Source organism: Aulonocara sp. 'chitande type north' Nkhata Bay, linkage group LG5, assembly GCF_057382095.1.
Source record: "Aulonocara sp. 'chitande type north' Nkhata Bay isolate Kocher_YH1m ecotype deep benthic linkage group LG5, A_spYH_male_GT1.1, whole genome shotgun sequence".
NCBI classification, from domain to species: Eukaryota; Metazoa; Chordata; class Actinopteri; order Cichliformes; family Cichlidae; genus Aulonocara; species Aulonocara sp. 'chitande type north' Nkhata Bay.
The window spans coordinates 32,822,876-32,850,141 of record NC_141348.1 but is presented as its reverse complement, the minus strand read 5'-3'; the positions used below and the strand labels follow the sequence as shown (position 1 = coordinate 32,850,141).

At 39.6% G+C, this 27,266-nt stretch overlaps 1 protein-coding gene across 11 annotated transcripts in view; it reads left to right on the top strand.

Moving 5' to 3' along the window:
* ptprt (protein tyrosine phosphatase receptor type T) overlaps positions 1-27,266 on the top strand; it is a 311,416-nt gene that overhangs the window by 118,873 nt on the left and 165,277 nt on the right. For all 11 annotated transcript variants that reach the window (XM_086293067.1, XM_086293065.1, XM_086293066.1 and 8 more), the window contains exons 9-10: positions 24,791-24,906; positions 25,886-26,066. In XM_086293067.1, coding sequence (XP_086149193.1) covers positions 24,791-24,906; positions 25,886-26,066 — 297 coding nt within the window. The remainder of the gene's footprint in view (positions 1-24,790; positions 24,907-25,885; positions 26,067-27,266) is intronic.

The following is a 27,266-nucleotide window of genomic DNA, read 5'->3' as shown; positions in this document are numbered from 1 at the left end:
TTTATATTTAAAATGTTAATGTTGTGTTCATTGTACTCTTCCTACTGGAATATAAGAGTATCAGTTTGTGTGACTCTTTCTGTGCCTCAGTAATTTCTTCTTCTAATTAGTAAGAGTAATAGCACACGGGACAGACTATTAATCATCATCAAACTACGGACAATGCTCTTCTGCTCTTCTTGCACTTTCCCCAGCGGGTGTTTATTATTCTACAAACAGTCTATGGAAACAATGGACAATATTTGGTTTCATCGTATTGGAGCTGGAGTTGATTAACTATGACGTCAACTTTTAAAAACATTTAAAAACAGAGCACCTAACACTGATTTACAACAAACAAACACATAAGAAAACACTAAAAATCATACAGATGAGGTTCACCAGCTAGCTGTTATTATTCAATCAGGAACAGTGAAAGGGTCCATTATTCACTGATCTAAGTGGCATAATTGGTTCCAAAAATAACAGAAATGCAGAGAAATCTACCTAGATACTCTCACAACACTTTAAATCTTCCTAGTAACAGGCCTCTATTCTGAGGGTGTGTTACATGCTTGTCATGGTGGCGCAGAAGGGAGTAGAGGGGTGCGAAGTTTGTCTGTCTGACAGATGAAGCGAGAACTGCTTAAAAACCGGTGTCAGACGTGAGAACACGAAGGAAAAGTCATTATATTAAGTACAAGATACAGGCGTGCACGCGGCATTCGAATGAACACACAAAAACAAACCTGCAAACTTCATTTATACCTCCTAATGATGTGAACGTGTGGACACGTACACTCGCACACAGGTCTGCAGGTGATGCAGTGCACGAGACACACAAACATTAATGTACAACACTTTTTTTTTTCTTTTTTTTTTTGCTCTCACAGCAGTGTAGCGATTGTAATCAACACTTGAGAAAGCTGCAAGCAAGCAGGATGAGTAACACCAGGGGTGAGAGTGTGTGTGTGTGTGTGTTGGAGAGAAAGCTGTAAGTGAGAGAGTGTGCTGAATGCAGGGGAACAAAGAAGTTACCACAACACTTTCTTGAATGACAGAAAAATTACAAATACAAAATACAAAACAGACTTATGAATACCCACAATGCAGGTAGTCTCTTTTCCCATAATTCTGTTGGGTCCTTCAGTCGGGTCATGCATTCATGTTTACTGTGTTTCAGCTCTTTTCTATGATTACAAGATCTCTTAAAACAAAGCACCATGATTTCTGAGTAATAAGTAACCATCCAAGGCTGAGATGTACATAAAAACAAAAACAAAAAACTTATAATCATAGATGCAGTTCTACACAGGTGTGCGCACACACGAGCTTTCAGCACTAGTGTTAGACACACATACACACACACTAACATACAAGGCCAGTCCAGCAGAGTTTGAGGAGGAAGCCAGGCAAGCGCAAAAGAAATAGAGGCTCTTTATTAGAAGAAAATGTTTCCCATTTTGCCCGCAAATAAGTTGCTCACACACATAGATGCGCCCTTACACACACCCACACACACAATGCCGCAGGGCTGTCCTTTGTTGTGAAGCCATCAGGATCCAATTTCTCCTTCATTAAGTCTTGGTAGGAGGCAGTATACAGCCACTAGGTAGCTAGCCTTCTCCCCGCTACCACACACTAGCCTCCTCGCTCCACGTACACACAACACACATATAGAGAGTATAAATGCCCTTATCTTCCTCCAAACCAAAAATATCAATAAAGGCTTGTAACAACAAAGCAGGCACACATAAACACAACCACACGCTCGTGCAAGAATAATTTTCGTTAGAGCAAGATGAGAAGGCCACTACAAGCACATACACGGTTGCAAAGTACACACATGAACAAGAGTTCAGTAATAAAATCTCTGGTTCGCTTGGAAGAGAAATAACAAGGTCTCAGCTGAGTGAAAGAGAGTCATCATTTGTAGCTTTAATTGTCCTGAGCAATTACCAAATGGGCACACCGGTACACACTCCTTCCTTCTGTAAGCACTTACTGCTGGTCCTTCTTTCTCCACGGGGTCAGATTGTACTAGATTTTGGTTGCAGGGAACATAACCAACCATTTTGGTGTGTTACAGTTCAGTGGGTGATGGATGATGAACTCTGGTTTAGTTGTAAGCATGATATAATAGACACAAGCACAACTCATGCAAAATAATAAAAGAACTCGAACACTGCATACATTTATGACACAAAGCAACTCTTACTTTTACTACGTTAACAATTGCTCGTTGGTGAGGAAGAGGTGGCTACGTGTGTGTGCGTGTGTGTCTGCGCCTGGTGTATCCAAAGGGCAGCCTAGATAAAATGCATTAAACGGAACAGGTCTGGCTTTAATTGGTGCTCTTTGGTAATTGGCCTGTTGGGGCTGATTTGCATTGTTTCCAGGGCAACAAGCTTGTTTCTCTATATCTAAGCACAGCAGGAGGGTCGGGGAAAGCGAGGGAAGAATAGAGATGTCGAGAGGTGGTGCAGAGAAAGAGAGGGGTCAGAGAGAAGGAGGGAGGAAAGAAGTTTTGTGGAAATTGCTTTTTCTCTGAGGAATTTCCACAGAATTAAAAGGACACAGCAGCAGTAGCTTTTTTTTTTCTAGAGAGGACGTTTTGAGGACATACCTTTACAATTGTTTGATGAGAATAGTGATACAGTTCTTTTGTACTTACTTCAAGTTAAAAATGTTATTCAGCACAGATATGTAGACAGAAAGTCTGCTACTGGATTCCTGTGCAAAAACGTCGAGTTTCTCAGTGTTTCTCTTTGTAACTAAACATTCAATCCTTCAAAGATACACAGCATTAACACACTATTACATTATTTATTAGATTCAATAAGGTAATTTTCCACAGCAGAAGAGTAAATGGGGTAAAGCAGATAAAGGGAAGGCTAGAGTGGAATAGAAGTGGAAAGGCATGCAACTGTGGAACAGATGACAGGGCAAAGAAGGCATGATAGTGCAGGACAGATAAAAGGACAGATAAATTGAGGACAATTTTACTCGTTTAGTGACCAGGGATGCTGGCAGCAGCTTCGATTTTCTGGGGCTCTCTTTATGGTTTCTTGTAGAAGCAGTGGAGGTGAACAGAGTGGATTAGAGCTGAAAGCTGCATTTTCTGACACAGGAAGTCAACAGCTCCACACTCTGAATTGGACAAGTGATGAAAAGTGGGCCAATTTTCATCACCTCACTCAGTGAGGCTGTTTAATTTTCTGTGTGTGTGACTGACTGTGTGTGGTCGAGTAACTAAAGTCAAATTTCTTTGAAAAACTTTCTCAGATAGATTGCCTCAAAATACATTACAAAGCAATCAGTGATGTTCTTCAGACGCTGATATAAACCAGCCCAGTGATTATAAAACAAAAAGAGACTTCAGAAAATCAGTTTTTCCAAGCCAAGATCATTAGCTAAAAAAATCTTCATTCCATCGGCTATTTTTATTAGTTATGTATTTAGTTGCAACAGTCCAGATTTGGACTTCTTATGCAACCATATTTAAAATTAAAATAGGTCTTCATATTTGTTCAGTTTAAAAGCAACCTATAGAAAATAGTTTAAGTAAAAAAAACAACAACACAAATACTAATTATTGAATGTTACCAGTCATTTCTTGAAATACCATTTGATTTATTCACTGTTGCTAATTTTCACTGGTTGGTTTCTCTTATTTACTCAAGCTAACGTTTGACAAACAACTAGATTATTTGTGTTAGGCTTCACTGGAGTACTAATTAGTTGAATTTTTCAAGTTTGGTGTTTTAAGGGCAGCTTGTTATAAAGCTCAGAGATGGGCTTATTTTACCTAAAAGTTTCCTGTAGTATAGTCAAATGAGAAAATGTGCTTGCATTCACCAATTTAACTTTATATTCAAATTGCAACAACGGCCCAGTCTTCTTTTCGTTATTGCACCGCAGCAGTTGTTATAATTTCTTCAGTCATTTCCTGGCCTCCTTGGGAAATTGAATCAAAGACTGTCCGATGGTCTGGAGCCTCTTCAGTGAAAGATCTTTGGCAGTTTTTAAAGCAGGGTTACGGGCTCTTTGCTGTTTGAGTGAATTGAACGTGAAAGAAACAATCTCCTTTCAAACTACAGAAGCAGAACTGTTGTGACAGAGAAGAGGGTCCACTTCAGAAGATTTTAAAGATCATCTGACAGGGGCGAAGCCTCACCAGGAGATCAAAGGGCAGTATGTGCTGTCTTTGACCCTTTACATCTTTGATCAGCTGTGCCAGGCTGTACTTTGATACTTTGATGACCATAGACGAAGTGGGTAAAGGTCTGTGTATATATGCATCTGCTGTTTATTCTTATTAGGTTTTTCTTTCTTGATGTCCGAGCATAAAGACACACTGAATGTAACAGCTTACAGCAAACATTTCTATTTTACTTAAATTTGAACACTATATTTAGTCTTTTCTCTCCGTTCTCAAGAGTAGCAACAGCTACAAAGATGACAAGTGAGCACACACCGACACCTATTTAACGGAAGTGGGAACAAAAAGCATCAGCATTGGTCATTCATAAAGGGCCCCCCCCCCCCATGTTCCTGAGACGTGACCTTTATCAAAAACAAGCTGATTGCAGCCATCTTGACATCGGCACATCACACTCATTAGCACCGCTACACAACAAATAACTGCTGAGAGGTTTCGAAAAAAAGAAGAAAAGATACAATCAAACAATGACGCTAACAATAATCAGATTGGCAGAGGCTTGAACATTTGTTTCTTGCAGCGGCAGGTCAAGGTGGTAATGAGTTGCTATGGTGATTGTGAGTTTGCCGGCTTGTTGATTGGTGCTTAATGATGCCCTACTTGATCATCTCATTGAGTGAGAGGAATCTGAGGAGGGTGTGCAGAGAGCGAAGAGAAGGGGAGCAATAAAAAGAGTGTGCAACAAATAAACAAAAAACAGAAACAAGAGTGATTTAGATAGATAACAGAAAGGTGAGGCAAATAAAGAGACGATTAGATGAACAAATGAGGGTAGAGGAGGAACAGATGAAGAGAGAGGCCACTTGGTTTGTAGTGCCAAATTAAAAAAAAAACCCAACTCATTAACTTTGCAGTGTTTCATTAACTTGTCAGTTAAACAATGGTTAAGGTTTATACTCATTTATCTCGCCAAGACTTGAGTATTTACAAAAACATAGCATACCTTGCCGTATGACTTAGCTATAGGGTGGTATGTACATATTGCACCTTCTACTCCAAACACTCCTTCTCACCTGATTTGATGCACGACATTCCCTCTGATCAGTGGTGGGAAATGATGCGCCCGGCAACATGATGTGATGTATTAGAGGTGTGACATCAGAAATCATCCAGTGGAACTGTTGGGATTAAATCATGCAGTTTATAGACGTGGCCTTCGAGCCATACTTCACATACACACAATTGTCCTTTATGACTTCTCATCTCCACAGTCAAGACCTTCGGTTCTGAGTTTGGAGACAGTTTGGGAACACATGCTGATGTTCATGTGTTGAAATGCAAAAAAAAAAGTGATATGAAAGAAACTTCCCTGCTTACTGCTCAATATTAGCAGTTTTTTCCCTACATTTTCCTATTGAAAACCCTTTGAGATAGGTTTGGACTGGATAAAGTTAGTTGTGTTCATTTTTCTCTTCTCTTCTCTTATCTTGTCTTGTCTAGAGGACAAACCCCTAATTGATCTATTCACAATCAAAGGTATGCTATGTGGACAACGTACTCCAATAAGAACACTACTGTATACGTCCACCTACACATTGCACTTACAGGACCTGCTTGCCCATGGAGACCCATGCCATGAAGCTCTCAGCACACAGTTTTTGTGCCAATGAGGAACTCTGCAGTTATTGAGTCAGCAGAGTGTTGGAGACGTTCATACTCTATGCTCATCAGTTCTTGGTGACCCTGCTCTGTTACTGTGGTTCCTAAACACTTGCATTTTGCAATAATACTACTTATAGTAGATGGAATCTTGGTATCCAATCAGAGAACCACATTTAAATTTAGTGAGTTCTGAAGGAGGTCAGAATGACCAGTTTTATTCATTCATTGTTTTTTACATATATGGCAAGAGGACTGAAAACACCTCAATTAAAATATTAAGTGACGTGGCAAAATTCTTTTGTACATGTAGCGTGCCAGTAGGGCTGTTCGATATAACGATATATATCGGATGGCGATATAAAAACGTCTATCGTTTCATTTTACGCTATCGTTTGTTTCGTGGTGTCGCAAAATAAACTGCTTACAGTAATATTTTTTCACCGTTTCGATGGTCACTGTAGTGGCTATATTAATTTCTTAAAGTTCTCTCTTTCTCTTATATTTAATATAACCACACTATGGACGTACAAGCGCCTGTTTTTATGCATTGTCGTTAGCAACAACGGTAAAACCATTGCGTGTCCGCTTGTTTATGTTCCACATAAACCTTTCACAATAAAGCTCAAGGTCCTGTTGAGACTTTTCAAAATAAACTGAATCACGTGAAATAGTATGCAGAGTGTTTACGGATGAGAAGAAATAAAGAGCTGTCAGGTGCTAAAAAATAAACCTTAGACTCAAACGTTAGAACAGGCTTTTCCTGGCAGCACGCCGTGTAATAAATACTCACAAAGAAAACGGCGGCCGTTACAACTTATGTCTAAAAATGTATAGTTTCATGCATCGGTTAAAACACTCGACTCCAGCTACACGACGCCCAGCTAGAAACACTTCACACAAGTCGAGCTGCCCGAGATTCACAGAATTTACAGAAAATGTAAAATTTTTGTGATTTATATGGACGATAGATGTCTTATATCGGGATATGAGATTTTGGTCATATCGCACAGCCCTAGATGTCAGTATCAGTTTCTCTCTCGCTCGCTCTCATTTCCCATTATAAGTTCTCCCTTGGGCCACAACTTTAATGAAAAAGGAAAGAAAGGAATTTAGACTACATGAGCTCTGGTAAAGGGTTAAAGTATTACTGGAAAATTTCAAGTTCCTTTAATTTTGTGGTTCCCACATGCTAGGCAGTCTACATGATGCAGACAGCTATCTTTGAACCTCTATCTATCGCAGCAGCTGTGGCCAAGGTCACGCTGGGGAGTCCCAGCGGGGGTGCAGGTAGGTCGGTGAACAGAGCCAAAGAAGAGAGAAAAGTAATAGAAAAAGGAAAAGCAGACTGTGGGCTCTTTTTCTTTCCACAGTTGGAAATGCAGACAGAAACTCAAGCGATATGCAGAGTCAATACTCCCAGCTGAATAAAGGTTTTTAAACACTCATTTATGATTAGTTATTTATATGTATTCAAGTATTCTGCGCACACAGGAGTTTTCTGAAGCTGTTTAGACAAGGGGATGATTTTATGGTAATTTTCAAGGCCGTCGTTTGTGATGCTATTGAACTGTTATACTGACAGGTGTTTCTAAGATTCATTTTGCTGTAATGAAAAGAATTAGGATGTCTAAACCTCTGAGTCTGAAATAATAAGCTCTAAGATGTCAGATTTTTATACATCTTCTTTTTTGCTTCATATTCTTTTTCTCTTTCTTACCCCTCCTGTGTCTCTCTGCCTCTCCCTCGCTTTGTCTCGTTCTTGCTTTCTCTCACTCCACCAAGTTTACTTTTTTTACAGTGTGATTTATCTCTATCAGTGTCAAACAAATTAACAATATTGCCAAAGTGGTTTGCAGTATATTACAATAAACTGAGAAGCACATCAAAATAATAGAGAAAAATGATTTGGCTGTGCATTCTTCCTTTCTCGAAAGCCCACTGCTTCAGTATCTGGGCTAATAAATGTGCTCGCATGGGGTTTGCACACACACACCACCCACAACCACATTAAGGTGGAGGTGGCAGGCAGGAATTCATGCTGACTGATCCCCTGTGAGAGCAGTCATTACTGCATGACAGTTTTCAGCAGAAGACACACAACCATTTGCTTTCTCGTTGAAGCTTGTAAACCAACAAAAATTCCAATTACACTCAAAACGCTAATATTTATACACACTTACGTAGTTGGTGCGTTCAGCAGCAGAATGCTGATTGCATTCTCAGCTTCCTTTTTCCCAAGAAAAGGACAAGTAATAATGGTCATAAAGTCGCCACTGAGGGCAGCTGTTCTTGTGCGGAGGTTAGAAGTTAGTGAATGTTGCAGCACTTACTTGTAGTAGTGCTGAGTGTCCTGGTTGAGAGACTGGATAGTGTGGAAGAACTTGAGTAGTCTGCATAGAACACTGACCTGTGGTTTGCAAACAAGCCAGTGTTTTTGTGTCAAGCTTTTAATGGACACACACAGACACACATAAACATATTGGCAGTTAGGCAAAGATGCATCTTTGCTAGGTGATACTGACCAGTTTCGCTAATGCACTTCATGCTTGACTGCCTCTGTCTATCTTTTTTAATTACTCTGAGCTTGTAGTTGAACACAAACGCACACACACATGCTCTCTCTCCCTTTCTCCAATCAAGTCAAAGTGAACGGAGCTCACTCACCAGAGCGAATAACAAGAGCCAATAGAGGACAGATTGTTTATGTGTGTGTGCGTGCCAGTGATCATCTTGTTGTGTAAAAATGTGTAGTATGTCATCCCACAAATGTCTATCTGTCTGTGTGCTTGTAGGTTTGGGTGTATATGTTGAGCTCATTAAGAGTACCCAGCAGACTTCACTGACCTCTCTGTTCTTTGTCCAGTTTCTAACTACTGATGAGAGCTGGAGGGGAAGGAGGAAGGCAGTAGAGGCGCATGCAAATTAGGGGGAAAAGAAACAAGAAGATGATTAGAGACTAAGATAAAGAATAGAGAGGAAGAGAGGATAGAAATTGATATAATAAGAAAACATAAAAGATAAAAATAGATGCGAGAAAACAGTGGCGGATGGTGGGATACAAAAGCATGCTAATAATATTGCGGTATAAAGCATGAAAATGACACAGGAACTGAGGAAGGGTGAGGGAAAAAAGAGAGACTGAGGTGGAAAGAGCCAGAGAAACAATGAGGATAAAGCTGGATACACAGGGAAGGACTGACATTATTATTGCCTCATTGCTATTGCTGCTCTCTGTATCTGCTCATATTGTGTTTGCTTTGACTATAAGTGCTTCTTTATTCCTCTTTGGTAAAGCACCTTTTCAAATGAACTGAAAGAAACCAGTGTGTTGTAGTATCTGCCCACAGAGTTCTTTGCCTGTCCCAAAGTCAATCTTGTGTTTCTGCTCCTATTTCTGATTTGTGAATGATAAATTGAGTCTGTCCTTTTCTTTCTGCGGCATGGCGATGGATGGGGGCCCGACATTTCGGCTGGGATAAAAGCCATGCTGATGAGAACTTTGTTGAGCCTTTATGAAAGCTGGCCTGCTGCTTCACGAAGGCGTTCAATCATATAAACACGCCATATTCATTTATCAGCCCTCACAACAGGGTTCAAAATTTGCATTTAGCATAGACCTCCTTCAAAATTGCCAGTCTTTCCGATTGAGATATAATCTCAAGAAAACCTTCATCAAGCCAACGTTTTCTGCATGTCAGAATGACAAGCATGTGTTTGTGCAAAGTTTCACGCATCATTATTTTCCCCCACCTTCTACCTCCTGCTTGTACATACCGTGACACATCAGCAGTAAATGTGATCGCACAGATACTACTGGGTATTTCTCCCAAAAGTATTAACATAATATTTGTTACATTCTGTCCCTTAACTTCTCCATGTCTTTCTTAAACACAAATTGGATTCAATAAATGTTACACTCCTGTCTGCGTTCCCAATAGAGGGTTCCATTTTAATGGGACACCGGTCAATACCCCCCCCATTACGCTCACAGACAAGACAAAAATCATTGACACTTAGCACTCATATGCACAAACAAAGACAAACACCCAGAAAGGGACAAAGAATTTAATGATTTGTGTAGCTTTGGTTTTAAAACCTACACACACACATATACACAGGTGTACATTGACAACTGCACTGCTGCAAGAGAGTCATTAACACAAAAACACAGTGGGTGCATGGCGAGATGCTCGCTCGATGTGCTTTCAGCGTCGTGGCATTTAGAAAGGGCCGTCTTGGCACATAGCCAAACAAATCACCCTCTTGTCTCGTCAATGTGAAGATGGACAAAGCGAAAACTGAATAACTCATTAACAGAAAAATGAAAACAACCCAGTAACTTTAACTTTGATGATACTTTTCAGTCTTTTTTTCTTCCAAACTATAGTCAGAGATTAAAAGATACGCATTACCGCTCTACCACAACAATTTGTCTGGTTTTGGTTTGTGTGTAAGTATCAAATGTCATCTTCAGGAAGGAAAGTCCAATCACATTAGCATTTTTTTGGTAGTTATCATTAAAATTGACTTCAATAATCAAAAGTTGCGATTTAAGAAGCGTTTTGCAGCCTTCATTACACTGACCAGCTGAGGGGTTCAGATAAGTTCTGTTATTTTTTCTGCTGTGTTTTGAGTCCTGCAAAGGGCCCTTTCCCTGACACTGTCCTGTCATGTGACAAGACATTATTAATTAACATGTGAGATAGACTTTGAGCTTGTATTAAAACATATTTAAGATCACAGTCTTAATTAAATTCCAATGTAAAGTAAATATTTTAGTGTTCACCTCCTTTCCCATTCCCAACTCTGAACCTTTTATTAAAATAATATGAGTTTTTTTTTTTTTTTTCATTTTCTTTAATAAAAAGGAAAAAATCTAAAACTTCACATCCAGATCTTTGCCTGTGACCTCTCTTTTTCCTGACATGACCTCACTGGTTCAATTTAAACTCATCACCTTTTCAGTTCTCGGTTTAAACCATTCTCCATATCAAATTTTCTACCTGCCTTTTACTGCGCTTACTTAAGTGGTTTGGTGTATTAACTATTTGCTTTCAAGTTCAAGTCTGTGCAGTCCTGTGACTACAATGATCTGAGCAAATAAGGACTCCATTCTGGCCTTATGCGTAATACCTGCTTTGTATACTCATTAGTGTTTGTTTGGGACTGAAATGGTCACTGCACGCAATGGTCTACAAAACTCTCACATAGCGTGTGCTGTATTGGTACTTGCCAATAATGTAAATCAGGTCAGACTAAAATGTGTTTGAAATAATGACAACAAATTACAGCTCAATCGCAGTGGCAGCCCCGGAGGCTGAAAAATGAAGTGCCAGTAAATGCAGTTCCTCTAATGACCACTTGTTCTGCCTTCAAAAGCAAATGACTTCCCCACAGGCCACTGGATTTTTGTCATTCTTCTTGGAATTGTTACCTGTAAGCTTTAACGTTTGGATAGGGGCTGCCTTGATTGACAGATGTGCTAAAACCGGCTGCTGAAGACTTCATTTCTGCAAATTTGAGTCATTGAATTGGATCTCTCTACCATTGCTTAAAATGTGGAGCACTACTTTTAGTGAAATGATATTACAAATGGCGTTGTTGTGTAGCAAAGGTCATCCAGCAGATTTTGCTTCAGTTCGCTGAGTGAAATTGTGTTCTTTTATTAGTCTGTTAGCAGTAAATGTGTGTTTGTGGCATTTCAGTTTAGGAGAACGTCTTGCTACTGAACAAATGCGAGAATTAGCAAATATCTTAACACCCCATCCTCTGGGCTAATCACGGTCACTTCTGGATCCACTCGCCAAAATACTAAAAAAGAATCTTCAGAATGCCGAGTCCAAAACACGTGAGTGATGTCACTAGAGCTGTTCATATAATGATATATATATCGTTTCATTTTACGCTATCGTTTGTTTCGTGGTGTTGCAAGATAAACTGTTTACGGCAATATTTTTTCATCGTTTTGATGGTCACTGTAGTGGCTATATTAATTTCTTAAAGTTCTCTCTTTCTCTTATATTTTATATAACCACACTACAGACAGACAAGCGACTGTTTTCATGCATTGCACCATCGCGTGTCCGCTTGTTTATTTTCCACATAAACCTTTCACAATAAAGCTCAAGGTCCTGTTGAGACTTTTCAAAATAAACGGAATCACGTGAAAGAGCAGATTATTTACGAATGAGAAGCAAAAAAGAGCCGCCAGGTGCTAAAAAAAAAACAACCTTAGACTCAAACGTTAGAACAGGCTTTTCCTGGCAGCACGCCGTGTAATAAATACTCACAAAGAAAACGGCGGCCGTTACAACTTATGTCTAAAAATGTATAGTTTCATGCATCGGTTAAAACACTCGACTCCAGGTACACGACGCCCAGCTAGAAACACTTCACGCAAGTTGAGCTGCCCGAGATTCACAGAATTTACAGAAAATGTTAAATTTTTGTGATTTATATCGTTATCAGGACGATACATGTCTTATATCGGGATATGAGATTTTGGTCATATCGCACAGCCCTAGATGTCACAGTTTATATGATACAGGTGGTGATCAGGGATCAAGATCTGCAATACCAGATGTGGCTAGCATGGCATGGGACTGTTTGTAATGTAGTTCACTGTATATCCTGACATGTAATTGAATATTTTTCTCGGTATCTACCCCCAGCCACACACACCTTACAGGTTTCCAGGGCTGTCACAAGCTGTCCTGACTATATATTGGATAACTTGGAAAGAGGTTTGGCTTTTACTCCAGCAGTCTAGACATCTTCCTGAGAAAGGTCATTCAGATACTCCTATCATTAGCTGTGTGTATTTTTGTCATTGTAAAATAGCACATGATAAACTTTTTAAATTATATCCCCCCTCACTTTACACTCAAACGTCCCACCTCTCTAGTCCTCCTTTAAAACACAGCTCTAAAAGCCTGCAGGGGATCTTTCTTTAGTGATCAAGGGAAAGAATTTTTTAAAATAATAATAAAAAGAAGATCCATCTTCAAAGGGAAGTTACAACACACGACCCACTGGAGGTATCACCACAGTATCTCAAACTCTCCTGAGGAGTTGAAGTAAAAGACATTTTCTTTTATAATTTAATCTGATATAATTGGCTGAGTGACATTATTGTAACGAGTAGCTGTATTCATGCTTTTATTATAGGCCCCCGAGGATTTCCCAGCCTTTCCTCCTCTTTTTCCAGCCAAAATCAAATTTAAAAAAAAAATGATGGGAGGAGCTGTTGAACGTATTCATCTTACATTCAACAGCTACCCCCATCTCTCTGCTTCCATCTTTCTCTCTCCTTCCAGGTCACAGCCTATATCTCTCTGCTTGTCACTCTGTCATTCTCAGCCAATTACTTGCTGGCTTCAGGTGCTTAACCTCAGGCCTCACTATCAACTGGCTCATTATGTCGCTGCTTTAAATCTCTTTCTCGTCCCCTCTAGCTCATTCTGTCTTTTCCTCTGTATCACTTTCTTTGTTTTGGGTCTTTCCTTTTTCAGTCCCTTTATTTTTTGACTTCGCATTTCTCTCATTTAACTCGACTTATTTCATTTTGTTTATTTAGTGTCTTCCTATTAAATTTTCAGTTTTTTTCTTGCTCTTTCCATCTGTTCACAGTCTCTTTTTTTGGTCTCTTTCTCAGTCTCAGCACCCCTCCTTCTTATTCCTCTCTTTCTCCCTCCGCTCTCTGGCCCCCTCATTCTGCAAATTGCTACAACTCAATTGTCCCTTTCCTGGCTGTAGGCAGCAATGGTATTAATAAAGCGGGATTCGAAATAGATTTTCTTTCTGCTCCATTTTGAATTACATTACTGCGTAGTGTTGGCTCCGAGCATTCTTCTTCTTGTGGCTTTTGATATCATAATAATATACATTCATCCTGTATCTGTCCTGCTGAAGGATTACAATGCTTACAGTGAAAGATGCCGCAGTAGTGCTCATTCCACGGCTACCGTATCATATGATGCTTTTTGACTTCAAGAACATTTTGTTCTCATTTGTTCTCATCTTAAACCTCTTTATATTTGCTAAGAAAATGGGAGTGATTTATTGGAACATCTGTAAACATAAATGGAAATACAATATATAAGGCAAAAGCAGGTTTTGTCCAATTTGAGCACCTTTATTTTTCAACACAGCCTGAACTCTAGACATCCTTTATTGCAACTTGTTCTTCAGGAATAGTTCACCAGGCATCTTAAAACCCTTCTTTGAATGCTGGCTGCCTTTTGTTCCATTCTCTTTTAAGATGATTCCACACTGCTTCAATAATGTTGATGTCTGGACTCTGGGGAGACCAGTCCATGACTGGTTCCCCTTGCGTGTTCTTTTACTGTATTGGCTGTGTGTTCTGACAGTTCATGATTAGGATTCATTCATTCTATAAGACTTGGCGCCACTGATTTAAATGACTTTCGGGACACTTCTTCTTTTGTCCTCCACTTTTCCAGTTTCAGATTTTTTTAAGGACACACATCACACCAAGACCTCGAGTAAGTCTTGATCCGTAGCAGCAATATGTGTAGAAATGAGTGGTGGCTCAAGACTTTTTGAACAGTTGAGGTCACATTTGTTGTACATTTAAAGGTTAAAGCGGAACCGGCTGTTCAAACCCCCACAAGGCTGCCCGCTGGATTCGATGCGACGGGACGAGGTGCGACCTCTCACAACGAACGTAATATGGTCAACACCTTGGAGACGCTTACAGCTGCTGTGAAGGCTCAAAACAACACCATTGAGCGTATGAGGGGAAACATCAGAGAGAGGCCTGCTCAAAATGAGACCCTTGAGTGACAGTTGGAAAACATCGCGGAATGGATCACTGCAGTTGTGAGGTCTCAGAATCAAAAGACTGACAACACCACGGAACAGAAGTTTGATACCATCATGGGGAGGCTCGCAGCTCTTCAACGGGAGATCGAGAGACCAGCCTCGGAGTGCTAGAATTCGAGCTGCTCACAAAGGAGAAATCAACAATATTCAACATTTGGACACCACGGCCCCAACTGCAGGCCCAAGGCTGGAGCCCACCAAAACAACTCCCTGATAACGACTGTGTGATGACTATTCTTCCCGCCCCATGAAGGACACCTGGATTGGCTGGAGGACTGTTTACTTAGCCTGATAGGCCGAAGGACACTGTCTCAGCTAAACTATGGACACGCACACACACACACTTACACTGATAAGCACTCACTCATCCCCCTCCCTTTCCAACGCCTTCGATGCTTGTGCCCTACCGGGGATGATAGCAGTCAACTGGACCAGCACAGATGCTGCAGGACCGGATGCGCTGTCTACGCCGGCTCTCTCTTACCCTTTACCCGCCCCTGTTGCTTGTCTCGTGTTTCTATGGTGTATTGATAGTCATGTGCTTTTGTGCTGAGGTGTTTTTTCTTTTATCAAACTGTTCTCCCACTAGGAGCTCAGTCTGAGTGGAGTTTTTTTTTCTCCTCCTCTTACCTCATGTAGTGTATTTTCGTTGTTTTTTTTCCTATCAGCCTACCTTCTGACATGTCTGTCCAATGTGATGTTTGTGTAAAGTTGGTCAGAAGGTTCCTTTGTGAGTGCGCATGCGCCATTAGCGTGCTGCCTGCTGTAACCCCTAATTTCCCTCGGGATGAATAAAGTATTCTGATTCTGATTCTGATTCTGATAAAGACTTTAAAGACTTGAAAAAAGTCTTTCTTTTGCTCAGCGGAGAATGGGATAAAATGGGGGATTGCACTGGTTCCTTGGTAGAAGTGTGCAACAATCCTGTATCAGTCATTTATGATTGTCTGCTAATTTTTCAGAAGTAGTAGGAAGCACAGAAAAGAGGACTTGGCAGCAACGAGGAGAACACAAACAGTTATTGATTTTCAGCATAAAACTGAAATGATGTTATCTTAAACTTAACTTTAACCTCTTATGTAACCATTTGCACCCGAATCCATCTTTAAAATTAATTGCGCTATTGAGTTATTTTTGACTTGTAATAGTTGCAGATGACTTTTGAGACATGAAAAGTTTCTTTATATCTTTTAAAAAGAAAATCTTTGTGAATTCGCTGTGCTGCAAGTTTAATTCAGACATTATGAGTTATGGTTTAAATTTCAGTAGTTGGTTTCATGCAGGGAGGCGTAATTAAAATCCACTAAAAGGCATCTGCTACTAGTGAATTTAATCCAATTTATCAAAGACAAAGAGCTACAGGGTGTCATGTTGTCTGCTGCTGCTATTGTGTGTGCTCGGGTTGAGTTGGATCTGTCTTTATATATGTTTGAGTTTCCCCAGCATCTAAATTGTACATTAATTGTACCTGTGTAGAGTAATTTCCTTCACTGATTAGAGGGTCTGCTTAAGACAGTGCATGTGTCAGATGTCAGATGTTTTTTGAGCACCAGACTGAGTTTAAGATCATCAGATTACAGAAATTTTGGCAGGTCCATGTAAAAGAGCAGTTTATGGCTTAAGACATAATGGTTAAACTTAGAATTTAAGGGTTCAAAGGTATGTGGGATTAAATGCCCTCACAAAGATGGTCATACAAATGTGTGTGTGTGTGTGTGTGTGTGTGTGTGTGTGTGTGTGTGTGTGTGTGTGTGTGTGTGTGTGTGTGTGTGTTGAGGCAATGAGCCAGTTTAATGTCATTCCTAAAGCTGGCATGATTAAGCGGTCGATAATTTTATGATGTGCTATTGAGGTACTTCACTGCTGAAATATTGCATACTTCATTTTTGCTTTTTATTAATGAGGTGAATCAAAGTATGTCCTTAAGTGCTTGGGTAAAGATGTTTCTGTGTGTGTGTGTGTGTGTGTGTGTGTGTGTGTGTGTGTGTGTGTGTGTGTGTGTGTGTGTGTGTGTGTGTGTGTGTGTGTGTGTGTGCATTATTTTCATACACATGATTACACAGTACATACCGACACACACACGCGCATGTTAGATTTGAGGAGGGTGAAAGCCTCCATGTTTTCTTCTGATCTTGTTTGTTTGCCTTAAGGGGTCATAGTAAAGCTTGGCTCTCTCACTGTGTGTGTGTGTGTGTGTGTGTGTGTGTGTGTGTGTGTGTGTGTGTGTGTGTGTGTACGTAGAGGTTAGGTTCTTATTTCTTTGGTGTGAGGATGCAGATTAAAGGTGCAGCCTCTGCAACATATCACTGGTCACAAATAATGCTGAAGCTATAAGAGCCTCAGGGGTGCTCCACTGTGTGCGTGTGCATGTGTGTGAGTGTGTGCATGCACATGTGAGTTTGTAGTGGTTTGAGGTGTTTAGAATCAGCTGTATTAATTGATTTTCTAGCCTTTGGCTAGTGTGCTCAACATGATATGTCATTTTGCTTCACCCACACTTTGACTGCACATAGAACACATGCATGTGAAGCATGGCACAGAAAAGTGTCCCTTCCATGCTTTTCTCAGTGGGAAGCTCTCTATGATTTTACTTTCACACTGACTCTTCTTTCACTCTCATTTGTCATTTTTTAACCTTTTAGGTGTGAATATAGAAGAGGATCAAAAACACAAAATGAAGTAAAAATTCAAACCGCATCGAAGGCATAAGAGGCCATAGAGAGAGTCAGAGACATACAGGTCCTTTCTAACAGCACATATACAAATACTAGCAGAAATCTTTAGGTCGTTCCAGCAAAGCCAATTAGTAAAAGCTTTTCTTTATGAAATATACAAAATTAATTGCAGTACCCATTTCAACTACAGTATAGCATCTTCTAGCATGACACAGTTGCTGTTTACTGGCTGTTTGTACTTTTAAGGAAATGTGTGTAGCCCATATGTGATGAAAATAAAAGATGTGTATGGTTTTCTTAGTCTGCACTGCCCCATCTTCATTTCTTCGGATGCCTGATTTTTGACTTTGGGGAACAAATTAATGTAGGAAGACTGATTAGAAGAAAGTACAGTAGAGCTGCAACAAGAACATGTTCCTTTAGAAGCTCAGAATTATACACTTTTTTGTAGTGAGCTGTGCTAAACTTCAAGCAGTCCTCCTCAACTCACTATCCAGAGACTTTGTACTGGAGGAATGTATACTTGCCAGTTTTTTCAATGCCAATATTGATATGTTAAATTACAATTGTTACACCTTATCACATAAAAGTTACTATAATCATAGAAGTTGGCATGGACAAGAACGTAAGTGTCTAACTAAATGTATTTAATAGAGGTACACAAACTTCAGATATAGAAGGAACTATATTTATTTGAATCAGGCATATGATTATACCTGAATGGTATGCCAAGTTTAAGTTTAAGATCAGCTGAAGTACCTGTTTAGCATTTCACTAGTCCTCACCCTACCTATAACTTGACTAAAGTTTGTTCTGCACCGTGATCTTTCCCTAACCTTTGTCATAGGGGATGCATAGTTTTGCATTTTTCATTACACATATTTCCCTTGGACCATGAAGACAGCAGATTTCTGAATAAGAATTTTTATAACCAAGTGCAAAAGTGGTCGAACAAACAGGGAAGTGACTATAAAAAATATACAGAACGAAAAGCAGAAGTGGCAAATGGAAGAAAATCTTGGAGAAAAGATGAAAAAAGTTATTATTGATCGATTATAGATTCTATGCAGAAAAAAATAACTGGTCGAGGTACAACTAGGAGTAAACAGTTAATTAAAGGAAAATCCTCAAAAGGTGGAAAAGGAATGATACAAAAGGAAAAGGAGAACAAGAGAGGAGGACAGGAAGCATGGGGGGCAGTAAGATTGATTTCCATTCCTTCTCTTCTTTTTCTCTCCTCTTCTCCCTGGAACGGCTCCCTAAAGTCTTTGGATTAATGGCTCTATTTCTGCTGCTCATTCATCAGATTCAGAAAGGCACTCCAAAACACAATGCCTCACTAGGCTCTTGCCTGAACTAGATATCTACCTGCCAAAACATCCAATGGGCCCTTAAGTACTTTCAAAGACAGGCAAAACAACTTTATCTCTACCTCCAGTTAAGTCAGCTGGGCATTAGCATTATCCATTGGCTTGCGTGCTTGTTAGTCCTTCTTGTGTAGATGATCACAGACAGTTCAGGCTGGGGTTGTAGAAAAGTCAAAGAAAAGTAAAAGTGCTAAACAGCTTGAGTTTGGTGATCCTGCATTTAACCTCTGGCATTATTGTAGGCTAGAACTGTCATGGGGACAAGCTTCTATTTGCATTTCACATATTCCAAGTTTCCACACTATCCAGTTTCCAGCACAGCTAAAAGAAATGAATTACAGCTGAATTGTCTCATTTTTGGACAGTCAACAACACCTTGAAATATAGTTTACTCAATATCAGCATCAGAGGACTTTTTGATAGTTGTTGTATTCAATGTATTTAAACTCTTCATTATGCAAGTCATATAGTAGATGTGTTATGATATGGGAGTCAAATTTTCTTTATAAAGTAGATGTATTTTTTTGTAGTGCTAAGCTAAAAGAAAAATGCTAAAGGTAGCTTCTGTAGTCCTTTTAATATTAAGAACTACTTCTCTGGTCCACCATAGGGAAAGAGGCTCCATGTCTGGCTGCAACATGGCCCACTGTTTGGCCTTGTCACATTGTGTGCCAGCTGTGCCATCTACAATGCCCTTCCACAGTGTGTGATGGCTAACATGCCAACCCTTGACCAGCCCTGATTAATGAGGGTGGAAACATTGCCCAGTACAGGGTTTGTCTCCCTGTGGAGTGATACAATTGTTCTTCTTGTGTGTAACTGACCTCTATTTTTATCCCATATGTCAATTTGTGCTTTATTTTCCTCTTTCAGCGGTTACTGTACACATCTTTTTTTTTTTGTCTTTATTTTTTTGTTTATACTTTGGATTCTTAGTGATTCTTTTCATCCTGCATCACTATCATCCTTTGACACAGAGGTGATTTCAGAAACATCGACAAGAGATGCAAAGCCGATGTTAAAGAGAAGAATATATAAGTAGTGTGATTGTAAAGAAAGAGTGGAGAAGAGGGCAGAAGGAGAGAATAAATCAGATGGATGATGTGGCAAATCTGGCATTTGTCATGACCAAGGGCAGCCTGGGAGACACCATCATCAACTTAACGATGTAAACAAAGTAATAATTCAAATAAGCTCTCCTACTTGTTTCCTCCCAGTCTTCCCTGCATTCCTTCTCCACAACTTTACAGCACACGTCTTTACTTTGGTTTATAAAGAGAAGAAATAGAGCTGGATGATAATCTAAAGTAAAATTTGAGCATAATCACTGTATACAGCAGTAAAGAAAAACAAAATATATAATAAATATATAATACAATGTAAGATTTCATAAAGCAGTGAAGTGGTCACTGGTGGAATCTTTGATCTAATTTTCTGTTTCCATTCTATTACAATCTAATTCTCTCTCTTTTATAAATAGAAGTTAAGAATCTGTTTATCCGGGTCCAACTAGGAATGAGACGGATAATCTGAAAGATTAGTTCAGATCATACCAAACTGAAAGACTGCTGGATTAAGTGGTCAGGGCTGGTAGTTGGTGAGGGGGGATTTGTGGAGCTGTTTTTGGTTTGTTTTTTTAGCTGTTTCTGTGCTGTATTCTTGGTGCATTTAGAAACAATAGGCGTTGCAGTAAGGGAAGCTTTGATGTATTGCTTTTCTTGGGGAAACCTGATTACTTAATTCTCTCTGAATGAGTGAGTGATTATGCCTTTGAAATTGAGGAATTACATTGTGCGTTTCCTGTAGGTACGCTACTTGATCTGCTTAAGCACGCATATTTAAAGGTTAGTTCAAATGTGTTCTCTATAGAAAAGTTTAAATCTAAAACAGCATCTTTCTTTGTTTTGTCTCCAACTGGAGGCTACTTTTCAGAAAAGATTTTACTACCTAATCATTTCGAGGAAATTTTGTCTGTTGTTACTGTTTACATTGTTGCAGTCGTATATGGTTATATGGCATAGAGAACAATTCAGCAGTGGAAATGAATATTTAAATTACACTGCATGAGAAGAAAATTTTGAAAAAAATAAAAGTAAAGTAATGGGCACCTGTGATTTATAAACGGCACCCACAGCAGCATTTCAGTAACTAAAAACAGTGATGTCTTTGACAGAGCACCAGTTTGATATTGTGTAGTTACTTGATATTGAATGAAAAGTAGAAAGAGAGGAGAAAATTACAGACTGTTTTAGGCATTCTCGGTCTGAATGGATCATAAGACTGTTGTTTGAAAACAGCAAGTCATACAATTAAGTCCTTTGTTTCTTTCCATCATCTGAAACCACTCGTGTAATTCAGTAAGTTCTGGTTTCCCGGCACCCACATCTCCACTGATCTCACCTGAACCCCCAACACCAACGCCCTGGTAAAGCAGGCCCAACAGCGGCTGCACTTCCTCTGTGTCCTGGGGAAGAATATCCTGGACCTCTGATCGGGCCTCCGGTCAATCAGGTCCAACACCTCCAGGATCATAAACAGGTTCTTCCCCTGGGGCATTCACACTGTTAACAAACACTATCAACCCACACCCCTGCCCACCCCACCCCACCTATCTGAGCCATTGTCTGAGTTACCCCAATCACTCAGGCCACTCAGTCTTTCCCACTCAAGTCTTTGCACTGCTTCCAAGCAGTTTTCAGCTATTCTATAATGTGTGCCTTTCCCTTATTTTTGTATACATTTCTCCTGTTTTCCATTTATTCCTGCCGTCTACTATTTGTATTTTATTCTGACACAGTTGGTGAGGAGCACCTACAATTTAATTGTACATCTACAATGACAATAAAGGGCTATTATATTCTATGGCGCAAAAAACTGCTTGTTTGGGGCAATCTCATTAAAATGTGAGGGACAAGAAGACATTTAATTATCTAATATTGGCTAGCTGCGTGGAAACAGGGCAGTATTACCTTTGTTGGAAAAATATCTTAAGCATGAATCAGATCAAAACTTAATTTCAGGGCAAGTAAACATACCTTCATTTTAAAAGGCAGATCATTCGACCAGTGATGTGGTCACTGCACTGTGGAGCAGACTTAGGAAAAGTGTGTTTGCAGTCCTGTATGCTTCTAGCAGATGTCAGCAACCTGAGTGGCTGTTTGAATGAACAACTATCCAGGATTTTGATCAACCTGTTCCGCAAACAAAAGCTAATTATGTAGTATATTTGTCACTTAAATGTGTTCTATTTTAAATTTAGGCTTATTTGACCATAGAATGAGAAACTTCACGTAATGATAGAGATGAAGCCCAAGGATTAATTATACTTTTTGCATCTGCGACTCTGCCAGGTCCAAGTAAATATATGTAAATTCGTCATCACAGTCAGTATGGACATTTGTGTGTCTGACAATTTTTTGTGACTGTGCAAACTTGTTTGTGGAGACTTTACATTATAAACCATGCACGCACCCCAGGTGATGGACATCAAAGAAGTAGAACAGGAAGGACTACTCGGCCATCACGCCTCCAGCTGTCCATGTCTGTAACAGACTATAATAAAAGCTTTAATCTTCCCACAGGGGTTGAGCGATTTACTCCATAGCTCATGATCATATTGGCGCCCTGTGGCATTGATGATAATGCACAATATCTGGCCGAAACACAAAAAAACAAAAACAAATATAGCACACAATAGCATGTGGGTGAGAGAGCAACACAGGTGGACAGATCAGCTGAACAATTAAAATACTTTTAAGTCATTACATTTACACAGCTCTGCACATAGCTTGGCTACTTCTGTTTTTATCTGTGTTCAAACTGGCTCACCTGTGTCTATTCTGCTCCCCACCATGCCCTCTCCATACATACAGAGTTCTTCACAGATCAGTTTGGGGGGGAAAAGGATGGAGATGGGATAAACATGTGTGTTTCTAAGTGGACAGTCATTGTGCTTTAGTTTAAAAATCATTCTCAGACAGCTTGTGACATGAAGCCATGAGGAGGCAGATTCAACTTATCATCAACCTCATAATAAAGATAATATTGATTTAATGCAGTGGAAAATAGGGAAATAAGGTGAGCATCACTGTTCACTTTTGATCTGACTTTGTCATCACACTACATTTCAAAACACATTTGAAGAAAATTCACATGAAATTTTGCCAAATGTCTTGCTGCTGACAAATAGACAAGTGATTATCACCTGTTGGGTAAAAAGCAAGTTATCTTTAAGTGGGCGGCCCTTGTATCCCAAATGCTGCACGTTGACCTGCAAATTTTTTTTTCTTCAATAAAATACAAATACAGCACGAGTAGCCCATCAGCCCATCTGCATTAGTCTCAGTCAGATGTAGCAAAGTCCCATTTTCTGCAGACAGTATGTGGGCTGTGTGAAAGCATATTGCCTGCTGTGCTGACCTGAAGATTGGGCTATAAGTTGGTTATATTACTTCCCCCTGCTGCTTTCTTGGCTGCCAAATGTCAGTCTGCCACAGTTTTATCCAGGAATAGTAGATTACTTCATAGGCTTTGGTCTTTTAAGTAGAAACAGAGACTCTTTAAACCATAAAGCATCCCAGGGAGCCTAAAGTCTCACCCAAAGTCACAAAAACAACAGTAATAAAACGTCATCAACAAGAAGTCCTGTAACATATGTTTCATGTCTAAGATGGTCTCTAAGATGGCTTATCCATGCTGCTGTGGTCTAATCTTGTCCCATTATACTAAGAAGCTTGTTTGAACAATCTTCTAATGCGCTCAGATGCATTCATGCAGTCGTTTGGTATCAGACCAAAGGTTATCACCTTAGCCTTCACTTTGATAGGCTTTTCTAAATTAAACAAGTAAGCAGAGTTTTAATAAGATGTTTTGTGGAAAAACCTGAAAAGTCAAAAAAAATATTTTTTTCTTCTTTTTTAAGTCTGACTCAATTACACTTAAGTATCCATTCTAATTTTCAAAAAGTAAAATGTTTTGACCTTACATCTTTAAAGTCTGAGGGTAAAATCCTTGGTTATAATAGTTAAGGATATTCAAATACCAAAAATTCATTAGCTGTGTTTCTTTCTTCTGACAAGTATCTGAAATAATCAATTTGATTATTCATTATTTCTCCAATATGTGTATTTTTAGAGATAACCTCACCTAGAATAATGGTTTTCATTTTGATTGGAGAAATATGCTTAATAGCTTCACTAATTATACAGTGACCTGTTTTGGATGCCATCGTTAGCTGATAGAAACTAATTAGGCAGAAAGAAAGATTAGTTTGAACAAGCTTGTTAGTGTGCAGTCAGTTGTGAAAGACAAACCTGGGGATGAGAGCCCAACATATGGCTAGAACAAAACTGTGAGGGGATATGTTGTTGTGTGTAGCTGTTTTGCTGCATGGGTGTAGGTGGGCCAATTTGAGCTTGTTGCTTGTTGTTCGTGTAAGCTTGTGATTTTACACGTGTTTGTTTGAATATTTCTTTCACATTTTACAGGTTTGCCACGTTGTGCTTATGGAAGGTCTACAAGTAATTAATGCAAAAGTAATCAATTAAATGCCCTTTATAGTGACACTCTGGATGTGTGTGTGAGTGAGAGAGAGCGAGAGACTGAGTATCACATATGGCAAAGGAAGTAATGCAACTCCTAATGTCTGCAGATTAAGACTTGTGTCATTATACCCTGAATCTGAACTTTGTAATGTCGTAGCACTGCCTAGTGGTGAGGCAGAATGTCTGTTATTTAACAGATGAGAGGTGAGGACCTGTGAACCTTTTAAAAGCCTTTTATGGCCTGTCATAATTTCCTTGCCATTATTGTCAGTGAATAAATTGACTAACTGAATCTGGTAAATGCCAGAGCTTGCAAGCTTGATTTAAAAAAAAAAATACTTGGTTGAAATCAGCAGCATTGAGTTGACCTGCAAACTGTAGTTTAGAAGCCAACAAAATCTTCCAGGGAGTGTATTTTACCCCCTTTTTAAGTCAAATAGATGGAACTGTAGTACTATGGAATTAGTACCCATACACTCTTTCCTTGCTTGAGGCTGCTGTTCCTCCAGCTCACTCTAAGAACAAGCTATTGTTTCTGTCCATCTCTGTTTCATTCAGATCCAGTTCACGGTCCTCAAAATGTCAATGTGGTGGATGTCAGAGCCCGCCAGCTGACAGTACAATGGGAGACTTTTGGGTATGCTGTGACACGCTGCCACAGCTACAATCTGACGGTAAGCACAACCATTATTTATTCTCCACCTTTAGGGTATTATGTGGAATTAATAAGGACCGGGAGCAGAGTTTATGGAAAAAAAATCAACTGCCAGTTAACTTTATTATTTTTCATATCTTTCTGTTTTTTATGATAGTTTGATGATAGATGGGAAATGTGGGAACGAGAGCAGGGGAATGCATGTTGTAACTGGCCGAAAGCTGACCTGAGGACTTGTCACAGTTTTTGTCCATGCTTTGGATAGAACATTCTTTCAAGAGATATGACCTTATCTAATGTTTTGATGATTGCGGGGGAAAGTGGTGTCAAACACAGGACGTCCCAGAGGCGATTCGCACATTACTCACGGAATCACTCAGTAGCTCCTTTTCCCCTATGGATAGCCGTCCTGATAGAGACCACATAGAAATAAATGTTTTACCATTGAAACATTTACATTGACATTGATTTACATTGACCCTTCCCCTAGTAGACTCAAACTGTGAGTCTCCAGATCCTCTTATTGTATGCTACAAAGATCAGACCCCTGAGTCTAAGGAGCTTGGGAAGAAAAGCGTCTGGACTTCTTGAAGTTGCTTGAAGATGTTTCACCTCTCATCCGAGAAGCTTCCTCAGTTCTAGGGTCAAATGGTGGAGAGTCCCAGATTTAAGCCCTGTGAAGGTACCTCCTAATGGAGCCCCTAATGATCCTCTACCTAATCACATGAGCCAAGGTGTGAAAACGGGTGTAGGTCACAATCAGCCAAGGTTTCGGGTGAGCTTAACATTTGCTAATGTGAACACGATGACTACGATGACCTGGATGACCTGGATGACTGAGAACCTTCACAGACATCAGACTCCTGACTTTTTTTTACTATATTGTTATCATTTTATTAATATTTCCCAAGCATATTACATGAGGGCAGCTCTGGATTTGTCACTATTATTGTTAACCAAAAAGCAAAATCTCCCATGTTTCTTCTTGTGCTTTCCAGGTGCAGTACCAGTACGTGTTCAACCAGCAGGAGTTTGTAGCTGAAGAATTAATCCAAACATCATCACATTACACTTTGAGGGGACTGAGGCCATTTGTGACCGTTAGGCTGCGGCTTGTCCTGGCCAACCCTGAGGGCAGCAAGGAGAGTGAAGAGATAGTCAAACAGACGGAGGAGGATGGTGAGTGAAAGCCCCGATTGGAAAAATGTATAAGCATGTTTATTAGCATACTTTATAATGTAATATTGAGCCAACATATTACCAGACAGCAGGGCTGGACGGGGACAAGAAATGGGCACTGGCATTTAACCAGGTTGGTACAGTTGTTGTTGGGTTATTTCTTAGTTGCACTGCAGCATGTGACATTAATTAAAAGCAGCATGAATAAAAGTTAGAAATTAGCAACGGCTCATGGTCATAGCCATTCATTTTACCTGAATGGTGCTAGCAGCAGCAACCTCCTGTGTCTGTGAGGCCTGCTTACTACTTGTTGTTGGTACTACTGTTCATGGTGCAATTTGACACATTTTGCTGCATTCATTGTAGTTTCTTTTTATTGTTTTCTCTCAGCTTTCCAGCTCCACCTTCTCGCCCCTTCTTCCTGACAAAATGTTTTCTACATGGTGCATGAGTGCACAGCAAATGTAGGGGAGTGGCCTGTCGCATTAAGAGATGGGACAATCCAGTGTCAGTAATGAAAATGAACGAATGGGCTGCTGTCAGTTCTTGTACAGCCAGTACGAAGCCTATTGGTCCAAAAGTGCGTTAGCCTGCCGGGAAAGTGTTCGGTGTGCTAGATTACCAGTCCAGGCCTGAAGTCAGCTATTCCTGGGACAAATCCTCTGACTTTGTCCTGGGAGAAATAAGCATGATTTTATTTCAAGGAAAATTTGAACCTTAAGTTAGATAAATGGTTGACAATAGGTCTGTTAATAGGACAGCCTATTAACAGGAAGAGACCAGGTGCATTCTGTAAAGACAAATAAAACATGATCCCAGATTGATTGTTTCCCGGGTTATAAATCGCAAATGTAAAACAGTTGTTTCAAACAAAAGTTATTAATGTGGTTGCTTATAATAAGACTCACAAACGTCACACAGAATTTTTATATCAGCAATAATCAGAAAGTAAAGTAATCCATGAGACTGCATTAAGGAAACAGAACAACAATTACAAATAAAGTAAAAATACACTCACACAGGTTTGATCTTTGCCATGTTCAAATTACACAATAAACATGGATGTCTTAGCAGTAGACTTTTGAACAGGATTTTTTTTATAGTACATACTTTGGAGCCTAAAAGCATGCATTATTTGGTAGGAGTTATTTCTAAACAACCACATTTTAAACTTGTTCCTTCCTTTTCTTTCTAGAGGGC